Raw genomic sequence first — 17,067 nt, forward strand, 5'->3', positions numbered from 1 at the left:
GAATTGAACACAGAATCGATTCTGAATTTTTGAGAATCGATTCTGAATCGTTAGATAATGAATCGCGATGCATCGACCTTTTCTCCCATCCCTAATGGGCATGTCTAAAGATGCCACAAAATAGTTTAAAACGTGCAGTTTTTGTATTTATGCATTTTCTGTTGAAACAGGAAGTTAATGCAGTACAAATCAAAGGGTAATTCCCTTCTAAAAATATCCACCTGTTTACATCACTGCTCAGCCAAACCACGACTGACAGATTGTACTATGGATCAATGCAATAAAGACTTTCAAAATGAATAAATTATTTTTTATAACCAATTAATAATTGTGAGAAGAAATGTATTACCACCGTTTTTATGCTAAAAAAAAGTTAATTGTGTCAACATTCAGGAGTACACTACTATATACATACTCTCAATATAGAATAGGTAATATATACACAGATTAAAGGCCAATAATTTTAATTTCATGTTGTGTGTAAAACTTTCTTAATGTTGTTGTTACTCATTTCAACCACAAGGGGTCAATATTTTCAATGCTGCTGCTACCACTGATCAGAGAGTTGCTTGGCAACATTCCATGACACATAATGAGGATAAAATGGTGAGAGAGGAAAAGTGGGAGGGAGAGACAAGCAAGCAGGAAAGCCAAGGGAGTGTGAAGATTTATCAAAACAACTTTAGTCAAGCAATCCTGAGTATTTGAGAATCTAGATATGATGAATGAGTAGTACACAATGGATAAATATGGCAATTCTGATAATGTTTTTCAGTGAGGTCCATCTGTAAATACTGTTTCATGAATCTCTTACATTGCTAATCTGATCTTGCGTCTTCTTGACCCTTTGCAGTTCTGGTGTATCAGCCACCACACTGAAGCCTTTCCCTTTGTTCCTCTCAAAATCCTCTTTGTATAGCACCTGGAAGAGATAGAAATGGATAATGTCGGGTAAACAGATTCAGAAAGGTGACAGGTGCAAAAACAAGCTTTTATAAGCAGCCCACACAGAATCTTCATGCAATAATGACCACCATTCACAAAGTGTGCAGTACTTTCAGCTCTCTTTAACACATTTTACAACATTTAAAACAGAATTACCCTGCAAAATAGTGCAGAAAATGTGAAAAATCCAAGGTGGCCAGCAGGAAAAGCCACTAACAAGTTTACACATGTAACCTTGGCAGTAAAAATATGCCATTCGCTGTAGGCATATAAGCTCTGATTCAGCACATAGACAGACTCTGGATATACTTGGATATACAGAAAAAATGGAACTGGCATGAAGAGGTATGGATCATCTTAGCTAAATGTTGTACAAGCTGTTTTATATTGAAAACCAAACCACATACTCAAACTCTCATGAATAAAATCAGTTTGACAGAAAAAACATGCAACCACTGAATCTATTGGTTTGAAAAAAAAGAAAAAAAAAGAAAGAAATTAGGCAGTTACGTACAGTATATTGCAGAGGCATATTTACTGCCATACAAGCAGCACTGCCCTGAGTTTACATTGGGATAGTACAACTACAATTTATACTGCTGTCAGAGAGAGAACTATCAGCCACAAACAGCACCCCTGCTATGCATTTACTGCTTCAAAAACAACATTCAAATATTTTATAACAGAAGTACATGAGGATTTTCATAATGATGGATATTATTATTGTATCACTATTTAAATTATTATATGCATTATTATCATGCAGTTTTAAAATAATGAAATATGTTATTAATACGCCAATGTTAGTATGTTGCAGTGTTGAATAGCATATACTCTAAATATGTTAAAATCTGATAAATAAATAAAAAACTATAAAAAAAAACATAATATGACATCACAGGGGTCTATTGTCTTAAAAAAGGACACTTTTATAAATATGATTCAGAAAGAAAAAAAAAGAAAAAAAAAAAGAAAAAAATAATAATATATATATATAGTTAGTTATAAAACCAGATTTGTTGACTTTTTAGAACTTTTCAGGCAGACTTTGGGATAGGATATGACCAATACCATATATCACGATGAGAGTAAGTTTATTTTATGATAACAATATATATCATGATATAGTTATTTTTGCTTTAAAAAAGGTTTTTATATCATCAAAAAATATATACCTTTTTTATACTTAAAAAACGAATACTAGCCTAAAAAAACTCAATCTTACTGAAGACAATTAAACAGTGATAAAGAAAGAGCAAAGAAAACAAACTACAATAGAACAAAGACAAATGAAATAGACTGACCTGAAAAACTAGAAATAATAACTACATAAATTGTACAAAGTGATCAAATATATTATAAATATAAATATAATTGTATTCTTATTAAAGGGCCCCATTATGGATTTTGAAAATGACTTTTATGTAGTGTGTAACATAGCTCTAAGTGGAAGCCTCAGGACAGCTGATGTTGTTATGGCATTGGCCGTTTTTGTTTTCGACGCACACGCTGTACGCTGTAAACCAGTGGTGGCTGCTGGTCTTTCAAAGAGGGGAAGCTCATTTTCGGCCTACATCATAAAAATTGTCCATTTATTTATACGTAAATTCTGCCCTATGTTCCTTTTCAAGAAAATGCTCTGTGACCCTGTCGTACCAACTAGGCGTCTTTTCCATTGACTTGACCAGTGTCCTCTCAATGGCCAGCAGAGTTAAATATAATTGTATAAATGTAATAATATAATAAAGGTATAATTAATAATATAATAAAGTATAATAATACTACTACTACTAATATTTTTTTTAATTATTTTAATAATTATTTTTTAATTACTAATAATAATATAAAAAATATAAGTAATAATATAATAAAGATATAAATGTATAATTGTGTGAAATGTTTTATGAAAGTTGGCTAGCAATTTCGACAAGCAAATACCAAGAAATAGGTTGCAGCAGTTTGTCTTTGAAAAATCCACGATGGGACTGAGCTCAAATAGCTTCAGCATCAGCGACTTTTTATTGTATGAAATCGCTGTCAATCAAAAGGAGATGCAGCCTTTCGGCAGACCCTCCAATCATCACGCAGAAGCCCGGAGTCCAGGCCAGCCCACTCCTCCATTCACCCCCAGAGACGCTGAGCGTCCGTGGGCGGGACATAATCGCAGCATTTATCCAATGACCATCTAGTTTCGAAGCACTGAAAAAAACTGTTCAGAGCAGCCCCATTGAAGTCAATGGGCGCTGGGCTTCAACAGGGAAATGCACTGTGACGCTACGGGAATGTATGAGAATCGAGTCAGCCGACCTGCTATATGTAACTGATTCTGAACGAACTCGTCTTTGAGATGAACGTGTTCTAACGCATTTTTAGTTAATAAAATGTTAACACAATAGTACATATTTGACCATTATTTTTTTGACATTATAGGGGAAGCCGAGCTTCCCTTGCAGTCTTAAAGAAATCCCCACTGCTGTAAACCAATTATAAGACTGAGCTGTCTGGCCAATCAGAGCAGAGTAGCTCGCGGAAAGGCAGGATTTAGAGAGATTGATTCATTTGACGAGTCGTTTGAGAATCATTGAAAATGTGGTGATGTGCAAATGTATATTATCATACAAATGTAAATGTATATATTGTTTTATTAAAATTAAACAGTTTTTTGACCTTTGATGCATGTAAACCGGTTGTAGAAGAGTCCAAAACAACATTAGGAAACTTTAAAATAGCATAATAGGGGCACTTTAAAGTTACAAAAGTGATTCAGTCAAGATCAGTGAGAGATTTTTTGTTGTTGTTTGATTAACATTAATAATGACAGCAGGTCAATTTGGATGCTGTCACTTTAAGACCGACTGAACGGATCCATTATACTCAAGGGTTTTCATTCTTAACTGCTTACATCCACTTAAAACATAAATTACTGTTTACTTGCAAAAACATTGTCACTTTGATACATGTGTATTGAACCATTCAAGCCCAATTAGATGGCAAAAAGCATTCAGTTGATACTGAAATGAGTTGTCTTTTGCTGCTTATTGCGCTTTGACGGTTTAAAATCACCTGTCAAGTGAGCGTAACCGTGATTGAAATGATAGTCCAAAATCAGTAACGGATGACACATTGCTACCAGTTAAATCATGTCTACCGGTATATCACCCACCATCTACTTTGGGGCCAAAACCCATTTTTGCCCCTCATACTAATTTAAAAAAGTCCAACTTGATCATTAAAGATAGTAATTTTAGAATGTACAGTACTGTGCAAAAGTCTTAGGCATGTTAATATCCTGCAAATATATATTTTAAGTCAGTTATATCTTTTGCTGTAGTGTCAGTAGGAAATATCAGTTTACATTTCCAAACATTCTTTTTGCCATTAATTGATCAGATCATCCTGGCTGTTGTCAAATTCCTTGTGCATACACAAATCTCACTGGATTATTACAATTAATGGCAAAAATAATTTTTGGAAATGTAAACTGATATTAACATGCCTAAGACTTTTGCACAGTACTGTAGATAAGAATTTCTTCAAGGCATTTCAAGGTCAAATGTACAATTAGCGTTAAACGTGTAAAATGTCAACCCCCAGCAAAAAAGATGGTTGGGTGATCTTAGCTGGTCTCCCAGCCTGGGCGCTGGTTAAGCAGGCTGGTTTTAAAGGGGTTTTTAGCTGGTCAGACTGGTCTTTGAAGTTTAGACTTTAAGCAGTAGTTCTCTTATACATATGTATAAACATAAAAAAAAAAAAGAGTGTTGCATGTTAATGTATTAAATTACGCATTACATTTTGATCAATAAAAGTGTATCAATCATGCTTGAATCAATCCTGCAAAATTCCCCCCAAAAATCCCAATTTTTTTCACAGAAAATGCAAAAAAGGCAGTAGAATGTGTGGGCCTAGCCATAAATACCACATTGTAGACAACAGATTAATACATTTGTGGAGATTGCAGTGTCCATATAAATGTCCATATAAATGAATGGCTGAATTTATCACAAAAGCAATGGAAAGGAACAAAATAGGGCTGCATGCCATCTAACGGCTGGACAGGCTTAGCCAAATGCTCAAGTCTGGGAGAGGTCAGTCTGACATTTTGACTGGTAAACACAAAGCTGAACACCATCATCAGACTTCAGTTTCCTGGTGAGTCAGACCAACACACAAACACAACACAAACACACATTCGATTTCAGCTGAACTATGACAGGGTGGGGTAGGCTGCAAACACATGCTCATACACGCACACATACACAACCCTCTGACATTCCCCAAACTGACATTCCCATCCCCCCTTTCCTGCATTGTCCCGGAAATTCCCCATAAAGTGTCTGGTCTGAGCTGACCCAGGGGTGCAGAGCGACTCCATTCTCCCACAGCTTGTAAACAACGGCTAGAGAAAAAAAAAATAGAGATAGAGGGCCAGAGAGACTGCTGCACAGCAATGGCAAAAAATTATGAGTAACAGTTTTGGTATGAGGGTTGTGTGGTATTGTGGCCTAAATTTCACGACCTGAAATCAACAACCTGAATAATAAAAACCTGAGTTTTACAATCCAAATTTCAAGGAGCTGAATTCATACCAAACATTTTCAAATATTCAAAATACACTCTGACATGTAATTCACGTTTCATTCATACTCTAGGGTGGCCTCACACAGAAGCCCACAAGTGAGACTCATAGGAGTAATAAAACTTATAATGTTTCAGGAAATCCCTAATATGGACAAATACATCACTGTAGTTGCTGAATATTTTCATAATGATAATGTATTTTTATAATGTAATACCAATCAACATTCTTTATAACCATTTAGAATACTGTAAAATAATATAATTTCTGTGATGAGAAGCATCATCAGTTCAAGTTATTTCAAACTGGTTGCTGTTAAGTGTTTCACTTTCTTTTGTATGCAATAGTGTGATAAAAAAAAGAGAAAATAATTATATATATATATATATATACACACACTCACAAGGATTATTAGGAACACCATACTAATACTGTGTTTGACCCCCTTTCGCCTTCAGAACTGCCTTAATTCTACGTGGCATTGATTCAACAAGGTGCTGAAAGCATTCTTTAGAAATGTTGGCCCATATTGATAGGATAGCATCTTGCAGTTGATGGAGATTTGTGGGATGCACATCCAGGGCACGAAGCTCCCATTCCACCACATCCCAGAGATGCTCTATTGGGTTGAGATCTGGTGACTGTGGGGCCATTTTAGTACAGTGAACTCATTGTCATGTTCAAGAAACCAATTTGAAATGATTCGAGCTTTGTGACATGGTGCATTATCCTGCTGGAAGTAGCCATCAGAGGATGGGTACATGGTGGTCATAAAGGGATGGACATGGTCAGAAACAATGCTCAGGTAGGCCGTGGCATTTAAACGATGCCCAATTGGCACTAAGGGGCCTAAAGTGTGCCAAGAAAACATCCCCCACACCATTACGGTCATAAGGCATAATGGATCCATGTTCTCATTCTGTTTACGCCAAATTCTGACTCTACCATCTGAATGTCTCAACAGAAATCGAGACTCATCAGACCAGGCAACATTTTTCCAGTCTTCAACTGTCCAATTTTGGTGAGCTTGTGCAAATTGTAGCCTCTTTTTCCTATTTGTAGTGGAGATGAGTGGTACCCGGTGGGGTCTTCTGCTGTTGTAGCCCATCCGCCTCAAGGTTGTGCGTGTTGTGGCTCACAAATGCTTTGCTGCATACCTCGGTTGTAACTAGGGTTGGGAACCGAGAACCGGTTCTGGATAAGATAATAGTGTTTTTGAAAAAATACCGGAACCGTGCGAAATTCCTAAGTTTCGGTTCCGAAAACGGTTCTGGTGCGCTGTGTGGGCGAAGTGCTGTGAGCTTATCCTTTAATAGCGATGTCTCACCTCTTATTAAAATAGTAATGAATGCACTGAAAAGCCCTTGCGCTACTCAAATACGTTTTGCGTCAGATATCAACGCAGAGAGAGAGAGAGAGAGAGAGAGAGAGAGAGAGAGAGAGAGAGAGAGAGAGAGAGAGAGAGAGAGAGAGAGAGTAGAGCTGCACGATTAAGTTAATCTGTAAAAGATCTCGATTCAAACACCCACGCGATCTTATTCCTAAATTACAAAAACCTCACCCCTGAACATTCAAATCTGTTTGCGCTGTTGTTGACCCAGAGAGTTGTCAATATGAAACAGCTTTACAATCACACAGTATCGATATTTCTGTTACAAATATTCAAATGATCACAGAAGTACTGAGATAAAAGTTTATAATTCGAGTATAAACTGATGTCTACGGTAGCAACCAAAATAGAGTAAATCACCTTTTGAAAGTCGCTGCCTTCAAATAACGAGTGTATCGATTACATCTGATCTGATGCTTCAAAACATCCATAAAGACGCAGTCCGTAACTTTTTTCTGTTCAGAATGTACAAAATGTATACAATGAGCGAGTGCATCATGAATGCCTTTTTTTCAAACCGTGTTTTTGTATATCCAGAATTACTACGTTAAGCCTGCAATAAGCGTTTTTACTCGGACTATACTTTAGCAGCCGCTGCGGAGTAGCCCAGTGCCTGCGTGACTCGTCATAGACATAAATAGAGAGAAGTAGCTCCGGCAACAATGTACTTCCGCAAGACGCATGCAGTTCTGTTTATTAACTGCTAGAGCGCTGATTTATCCAGTAATGAAACAAGTAAAGTCTTTATGAATCAATCATTCAAAACGATTTTAAAAATAATCTGTTCTACACACATCTTACTTCCAAGCATATTCTACCCCTTCTGAGAGGGTATTCTCCACTGCTGGAGATACAATAAGCTATAGGAGAGGTCCCAAATTATTCTAGAGAATGCAGACATTTATTTTCCTTCAGAAAAACTAATATTTTTTTTGCAAAAATTGCATAACAATATGTTGAATTTGTTGACATTACCAGTCTGTTAAACTCATTTGAAAAGTATAAGAAATAAAAACAAAAAGGATTGTGGATTTTTCCCTTACTACTATTTTTTATTAGTTGTTTTAAAAAAATTTATTGAATGGGAACCGGAACCGGAACCGGAATCGTTTGGCGGAACCGGAATCGGAACCGGAAAATTTCTTACGATTCCCAACCCTTGTTGTAACGAGTGGTTATTTCAGTCAAAGTTGCTCTTCTATCAGCTTGAATCAGTCGGCCCATTCTCCTCTGACCTCTAGCATCAACAAGGCATTTTCGCCCACAGGACTGCCGCATACTGGATGTTTTTGTAAACCCTAGAAATGGTTGTGCGTGAAAATCCCAGTAACTGAGCAGATTGTGAAATACTCAGACCGGCCTGTCTGGCACCAACAACCATGCCACGCTCAAAATTGCTTAAATCACCTTTCTTTCCCATTCTGACATTCAGATTGGAGTTCAGGAGATTATCTTGACCAGGACCACACCCCTAAATGCATTGAAGCAACTGCCATGTGATTGGTTGATTAGATAATTGCATTAATGAGAAATTGAACAGGTGTTCCTAATAATCCTTTAGGTGAGTGTATATATATATATTTTAGTGCTGTCAAAGAAATTAACTAGATTAATCACTTTTTTTCTGTGATTAATCGTGAAGTTTTTAATATATTTTATGTCATAATTTCACAGTTAATCTGCAGATTAATGTAGACATTTTAAATACTTGTTAATTACATCTTTTTATGAATGAAGGCCAGTATCACTGATACTAATACAGCTACTGATGTCTCGATGAATATAGTTTTTTTTCCCCCTTTATGCTATTTTTTGTCTTTGAATTTAAGTGAACTAAAAACAATCCTCACATAAACCCATAATAAAGGTCATATTTACCTGTGCCCTTTACCTGTGCTCTTTACGTTGCTTTAAGACTATTTAACTCATTTAAGACTGCTCTTATGAGGATACTCGACAAAACGGACATTTTGGCATAAATGTGTGTGTTATTGTTCATTCAAGCGCAAAAGACAACTTGATTCTGGCGAGCTGTCTGTGCGCACGATACTGGCGAGCATCTTTCTGTGCATCATGTGTGTTTTATGACATTCACAGGCAGCGTGTTATCTTTTATCTTGTCGTGCTTGAATGGTTTAAATGGTGCCATCTGCTGTTAAAAACTAAGCTCATAATCGATTCGAGAGAGAATGGCGATGCATTAGGAAAATATTGGAATCGATCCACGAATCGCAATGCATCGATTTATTGTCTCTAATATACATATCAACTAGACGAGGCTTGGTCGACTATTAGTCAGTTAGTCGCAAGAAGAAAAAAAACACAGGAAGTTGCGAAATCACGCAGGATGCAACAGACAGACGATCTTTAAAGGCAGGAAATCCAAACACTCGCCAATCATTCTTTGACCTCAAATATGGCTTATCACTTGAAATGTAAGTAGTAGCAACTTTACAAGTCTGCTCGCTCTAATGCTAACCTAGATAAATGTGTGCTATTATTAGGAAAATGTCTGTTTAGGGGGTCAGGCTCAGTTCCAAATCAAATCACTGAGGGTGCTTCTGAAATTGTGAGGGTGCTCTAGTAAAGTAACAAGAATAGCAATGTACCATGAGAGATTTACATGTTTGTTTGTTTTTTTGTATGTTTGTTTTTCACATTATCACATTTAAAAAAATATTTAGATACAAAAAATAGCATCTAGTCTATTAGTTTGCAAATTTGAGACATCTTAATTTAAATGCGGGATTCACTATCAAAACAAATGTGCATTAAGCAATGTAAAAGCAGATGTATTCAGCATTCTGAATGAATTCCCTTCATTATCACAAAAAAAAAAACTCACTTCAGCTCTTATGTGAAATCAGGTTAGGCATGTAACCCGGTTCCCGGAAAAGGGGAAAAGGCACTGCATCGTGGTGTTGATGCTATGGTATTGTTTCCAGCATGTGCCAGTGTCTGAAGCACGTGTGCAATCATGCCCTTTTTATTGGCCGACAGGTGTAGGAAGTGTCAGGTGTAGGATCAAGACCATAAAATGGCACATGCAGTGTTTTCTGGCCCCTGGAGGTGTTCTGCCATAGACATATACTTGTAGGGCTGCATAAAATAATAACAATAATAATTAAAGCTGCAAGCAGCATTTATCGGGGTTCAAGCATTTAAGGCCTTTAAGCACATAAACATTTAAGACATTAAGATTTATTTACAAAGCTTTTAACCACTGAAATAATAGATGGAAAAGTCAGGCAGGCAATTTACCATAGGAAATATGTGGTTTTCAAAGCTTTTTAACAGTTATAGCGCCACCTATCGTCCGATCTATATGAAATTTTGCATGCTTGTTTAGAATGTTATGGCACATATGCTCACCAATTTTCGTGAAGTTCTGAGTTTTTGTTTAGGATTTATAGGCTTTTGAGTGCATTTTGCCACGCCCATTTTCTTTATGACCCAATATACCCATGCGAAAAATGCAGAAGTTCAACTTTTTTTTGGATAATTATTGATCTAGAGAGTCCAGAGAATTGTCCTAGACTCGTTTGGTTCCGATCGGGCAAAAAACCTAGGACTAGTTCGCAAAAGTAGGTTTTTAACATAATTACGAATATTTAATGAACAGTTTGATTGACTGCAATGGTTCTTGAGGCAAAGTTGTTCAGCATGAGCAGATCTATCAAATGATATGCATTTTGTGACGATAAGTGTAACACCACGTGATTACAGAACCATAAAACTCGTTAGTGCCAACTAGTGGCCGATTTCTTTCAAAATTCTTACAGACCTCTAGGGCCATGAGTCGAACATGCCCATCGAGTTTCGTTCCGATTGGCCTCCGTTAACCTTGTCTAATAGGTGCTAAAACTTCATTGGCCGATGGCGGCCATGTTTTTCGAGATACACCAATGTCCTCATAGACATACATGGCACCTTGGACCAAGACACAGCATATCAATTTCCAAGTCAATTGGACTAACGGTCAGGTGGTTATAGCCTGTTTTATGTTTTTGTCATGTTATAGCGCCACCATGTGGCCAATCACCACGGTTTGTTTACTGTTACCTCAGATTGACCTCTTACATATGAGTACCAAGTTTGATGAAGATACCACATTTCCTTCTGGAGTTATAGCCATTTTAGTAAAATAGGCCCCTCCCACAATGTACGTTTTGGTGCCCCTTAGCGACCGTGAATCGAAATTTAAACTTTTTTTCGATAATTATTGATATTCAGACTCCAGAGAACATTTCTGCACTGGTTTGGTTCTGATCGGGCGAAAAACCTAGGACTAGTTCGCAAAAGTAGGTTTTTGACAAAATTCAAAATGGCGGAAAAATTTGCATACCGGAAATGAAATCGGAGATATCTTCAGGTGACCAGCTTTCCAATGATATAAGACACTTGAGTCTACGACATACGGTCTAGGAGTTATGACCAGTTTTGCGCTTTTGGTTGCTATAGCGCCACCTATGGGCCAATCGAGGTCATAATTTGATAACCTCTCCTCGATTTTTGTACTACCATCTGGCAAAGTTTCAAAGCTCTAGCCCTTACGGTTTGGGCTGCATGATGCGTTTTAGCGGAGAAGAAAAATAATAAAAATCGGTACAATTACAATAGGGTTTCAGCACTTCGTGCTTGAATCCCTAATTAAAGCTACAAGCAGCATTTAGCGGGGTTCAAGCATTTAAGGCCTTTAAGCACATAAGCATTTAAGACATTAAGATTTATTTAGCAAGCTTTTATCCACTGAAATAATAGATGGAAATGTCCATTTACAGCCAATACAGGCAATTTACCATAGGAAATAAATGGTTTTCAAAGCTTTTTAACAGTTATAGCGCCACCTATGGTCCGATCTCCATAAAAGTGTTTACTGTGACCTCAAATTGAACCCATACACATGTGTACTGAGTTTGGTGAAGATATCTCATTTACTTCTTGACTTATAGCCATTTTAGTAAAATAGGCTCCTCCCACAACAATTTACCACATTCTAGTATTATTTACTATGATTCTAGCATGATTGTGCTACAATAGTAATTGTTATATAAGTGATTTTTTAGTTTCTTATTGTTATATCATGCTCATGCAGCGACCAGCAGCGAGGCACAGGTTTAAATGTTTACGTTTTGTTCATCGTTTGTTTTTATTTATTTATTTATTTATTTATTTATTTGTTGAATGAAATAGAGACGGCCTGAGAGAGGGAGAAGAAATTTACTGATCCTATGCTGTTTTTGTTGGGTCACAAGTAGTATGGAGTGGACCGCTTTGTTTTTGTTGTGGACGGCGTTACACTTCGTGGAGACGCTGAATGAGTTGCCCAACCCAACGCACATCCGATACAGCAGAGACTTTCTTTTAAAATGGAGTAACTTTCAAGTCAACAACCCTCCCTCGGATTTAATCTTCCCTAATTTAAGCTGTTTCGCCGATAAATCGAGAGGAAAGGGGGAATTTACCGATGAGCCACCCCGCAAGACTAGGAAGCGAGGTAAGCGAGGTGGCGTACTTCATAGACTGAGAAAACAATCTCTTTCCCGGTTCCCCCTGCCTTCTATCATTCTATCAAATGCCCAGTCACTTCGAAATAAAACTGATGAGCTACAAGCCAATGTACGTTTCCAGCATGAATTTAGAGATGCGTGTTTATTGGCGATCACAGAGACATGGCTTTCAGAAAGTGATTTGAACTCAGAGCTGGTCATTGATGGTTTCGGGGCACCTGTCCGCCTGGACCGAGATGTGAGTGTTACTGGAAGGTCGCGAGGTGGGGGGGTTTGCCTATACGTGAATCAAAGATATTGTAAAAATGTCCTTGTTAGAGAAAGTTTATGCACTAAGGATGTTGAACTTCTGTCAGTGTCCCTGCGCCCCCCATACTTGCCCCGGGAGTTTCCCCAAATATTTGTGACAGTTGTGTATATTCATCCAAGAGCAAATGCGGATAAAGCCGCGGAGTCGATACTGCAAGTAACACAAAAACTGCAAGGAATATCGCCCGAAGCACCTGTCTTCGTTCTTGGTGATTTTAACCATTGTTCGTTGAAGAAATGTCTGAGAGACTTTCACCAATATGTTACGTGCCCGACCAGACAAAAAAAGTCATTGGACTTGTGTTACGGTTCTATCAAGGACGCATATAAAGCTCTCCCGCTCCCCCCGCTGGGTGGGGCTGACCATAACTGCGTCCAGCTCATCCCGTCATATCGTACGGCCTTAAGGAGGGGAAAAACTCTCATTAAACACGTTAAGAACTGGACTGAGGAAGCAATCCTGAGTTTACAGGGTTGTTTTGATTGCACCGATTGGGGCATGTTTAAGGAGTCCTGTACCAACATAAATGATCTTACAGATGTTGTTAGTTGTTATGCTTCCTACTGTGTTGATAATGTAATCCCAGATAAAATTGTACAGGTATATCCAAACAATAAGCCATGGGTAAGGAAATCACTAAAGCTGTTACTAAACAAAAAGAGGCAGGCATTTAGGGAAGGAAACTTTTTAGAATTGAATAAGTTGAAAAAGGAAATAAGAAGTGAAATAAGGAGGGCAAAGCAGGGTTACAAAGAAAAAATAGAGAAAGACTTTGGTGGTAGGAATTTACGTTCAGCCTGGGATGGTATGAGAACTGTTATCGGCACCAGGAGAGAAAAGAATGTCAAGGTTGTGTTAGAAGGTTTTAGTTGTGACAGTTTGCTTGCAACAGAGTTAAACAAATTTTATTTGAGGTTTGATACCACTAATTTTAGTAATGTTATTTTAGAACAGAAATCACATTTATCTGGAAATGGTGTTGTCCCCTTTTTTGACGAACAAGCTGTGGTCAATATGTTTAAGCACTCCAGATCAGGAAAAAGCCCTGGGCCTGACAATATAAGCAGTCGCCTGCTCATCTCTTGTGCAGAGCAGTTAGGTCCAATTTTTCATTATATTTTCCAGATGTCCCTAGAGCAACAGAGAGTGCCGAACATATGGAAACAGTCAACAGTTATTCCAGTGGCCAAACTAAATCATCCAAAATTATTAAATGACTTTAGGCCAGTAGCTCTGACCTCTTTAGTCATGAAGTGTTTTGAAAAACTGGTTAAAAAAGTCATACTTACAAAAACAGAGAATCTACTAGATCCACTACAGTTCGCTTATAGGGCTAAGCGAGGGGTAGATGATGCCACTACTACCTTGTTAAATTTACTATTCAAACATCTTGAAGGTAGTAAAACACACGCAAGGATTTTATTTGTTGATTTTTCATCGGCTTTTAATACAATCCAACCACATATTTTAGTTGATAAGCTCTTAAAGAACTTTGACCTTGATTTTAATATTGTGGGATGGATTCTTGATTTTTTAACCGACAGAACTCAGAGAGTGAGGGTGAATGGTTGCTTGTCTGAGGAAATGTCATCATCCACTGGGTCTCCTCAGGGGTGTGTCCTCTCACCTCTCCTTTATATTCTTTATTCTGACGATTGCCGTAGCCAGCATGAAAATAGACATATTTTAAAATTTGCCGATGACTCTGCTATTGTCAGTCTCCTCTCCAATGAGGAAAGTGACCATGGTCCTGTTGTGGATGATTTTGCACTTTGGTGTGATAGGGCATTCCTTCAACTAAATGTTGAAAAGACAAAGGATATGCAGATTGATTTTAGGCGTAAGTCATCAACTCCACAGACCACTATTATAAATGGGAAGACGGTGGAATTCGTAGAAACATACAAGTATCTAGGCAGTTTGATCGACAATAAGTTAACCTTTACCTCTAACACTGAAATGCTTTGCAAAAGAGGCCAACAAAGACTGTTTTGTCTTCGCAAACTGTCAAAATTTCGTGTTGATAAGACTCTCATGATCCTTTTTTATAAATCATACATTGAGTCTGTTTTAACATTCTCATTAATTTGCTGGTATGGTAGTCTCACTGTCAAGGCCAAAACTGCCCTTTCCAATATAGTGAAGGTCAGTAGTAAAATTATAGGTGTTCAGCAGAGTAGCCTTTCTGTCCTGTATGATAGACAGGTAGTTAGGAAGGCCAACGCAGTTATCTCTGATAGCTCCCACCCCCTTCATTCTGAGTTCCAGATATTGCCTTCCGGGTTTCGGTACAGATTACCTCCAGTGAAGAATAACAGATATAAGCATTCATTTGTCCCGAGAGCCATCCTGTTTATGAATTCAGCCCGGAGGAGTAGACAGACTATAACTATTAAATAGTGATGGGGTTATTATTATTATAATATGTATAGTATTGCTTGTTTTTGATGATGTTGTTGCCGAAATGGGGATGGTTATGGAAATGTTGCTATACTATGAAATTGTCAGATGTTACTTTAACAAGGGCCTGTTACATTAAGTATTTCTTATGTGTTTTTGTCTTGTATTTGTGCATTCTGTGACTGTCCTGTGTTTATCTTGCTGAAAAACCAATTGCCCTATGGGGACAAATAAAGTCTAAAGTCTATATAAGTGATTTTTAGTGTCTAATGAATGTAAAAGCATATGTGAGTAGACTTCATTAATAAGTAGAATGGCCAGCAGAGAGCAGTAGAAGACCACATATTGGCACACTTTCACTTTAAACTTCTTGATTTTCACCATTTTTCTGCACTAAAACAAACCAGTTTTTCCATTTTAACTCCATAATGCATGTTTACACACACACACACACACACACACACACACACACACACACACACACAAAGACAAATGTTGTTGTTTTTTCAATGTTATTGGGATATGTCATTATGAAAAAATATTTGAATGGTCTATAAACATTTTCACAAAGTCTTTGTAAGCTATTAATCAGATGATTCAGAATTTATTCAGAAACCTAAGACTACACACACACACACACATTATGTTGTAGATACAGACATTTGAAATATATGATGTGATCAAACTGTCAATACTAATACTTTAACAGATGGATTTTGACTAAATGTAATTGTAAATGTTAAAATAGTGATTTTATAAAGTCTAAATATAAATTATAGAACAATATGACTTTGTTACGTTGGGCGACGTTCCTCTCGTTACTTTATTTTAATGCAATAAATGTTGATAAATGCGTAGTTTATACCAAGCGTGCTGTATCTTTTTTTCTGGGCATGAGCGATGCTCAATTTACAAATTAATCGATTCTGTTCAAAGACTTCATCAAACAAGTTGGCAGATCTGTCTAAATCGGTTCGCGAATCAGTTTGAATGATCTGTTCAGTTCCCTGCATGCACTGAATCGTCTGAACCGCTTTCTATTCACTTTCGACTCGGAGTCGTAACAGGAAGATTTAAGAACATCAAGAGCGTTAGATGAAGTGGCCGTGGACCTACAGTACAGTCAAGTGAAAGCAAATCTGCAAATGCATCATATTTTTGCCAGCGATGAAGATCTTTATTAGTTGAACATCTTCGTAAGCTGTCTGTGAATGAATGATTCCACAGGACGATACATTCAATTTCATTTCATTCAGGTAATACATTTTACAACCAAACAAATTATTATCACTACTACAAAGTATGACATTAACCGTTTTTTAGACATTAATTTATACATTAAATAAGCTACCATTGTCCACAGTTTATGAAATGAACACCCGCCATCCCGCGGTAATGTGTGTGCAGTAATGTGAATGCAAAACTCTGTAGAGTCACTTTATTTTGACATTGTCTAATAATCCAAATGTAGTTGTATAAGTTACTATTATACGAACCAAAGGACAAGCAATGATTTTCGGGCTACAGATGGCAGAAATAATGCTTGTCTCTTCTGTTTTTGTTGCAAAGATAGCCTATCTAATTATGATATTAATAGTCATTCAAATTAAAAATATCTAAATAATATCATGTTATATATATATGATCCGTAGTAACTAGTAACTAGGTACTTGAGTAGTCTTTTTACTCTTACTCAAGTAACTATTAAAATTATTACTTTTACTTTGAGTAAATATTTCTATAAGTACTTGTACTTTTACTTGAGTACAGTTTTTGGATACTCTACCCACCTCTGGTTATATACCGATAGACCGATATATATATATCGCCATGGCCGATCAGTTTTTCTTATTGGCCGATGTGTTGGAAGCGGGATTTTTATTTTGACGGCGCTCCAGACTTTTATTTTGACGCACCAGCACCTGAGAAGAGAACG

The 17,067-nt window shown here is 37.2% G+C and overlaps 1 protein-coding gene across 1 annotated transcript in view; it reads right to left on the reverse strand.

The window, feature by feature from the left end:
* LOC311095714 (LIM and SH3 domain protein 1-like) overlaps positions 1-17,067 on the reverse strand; it is a 178,790-nt gene that overhangs the window by 2,177 nt on the left and 159,546 nt on the right. Inside the window, exon 4 of the mRNA XM_084134394.1 lies at positions 815-922. Within this exon, the coding sequence (XP_083990520.1) occupies positions 815-922 (108 nt within the window). The remainder of the gene's footprint in view (positions 1-814; positions 923-17,067) is intronic.

Source organism: Abramis brama (assembly GCF_963993115.1).
Source record: "Abramis brama genome assembly, chromosome: 14".
NCBI classification, from domain to species: Eukaryota; Metazoa; Chordata; class Actinopteri; order Cypriniformes; family Leuciscidae; genus Abramis; species Abramis brama.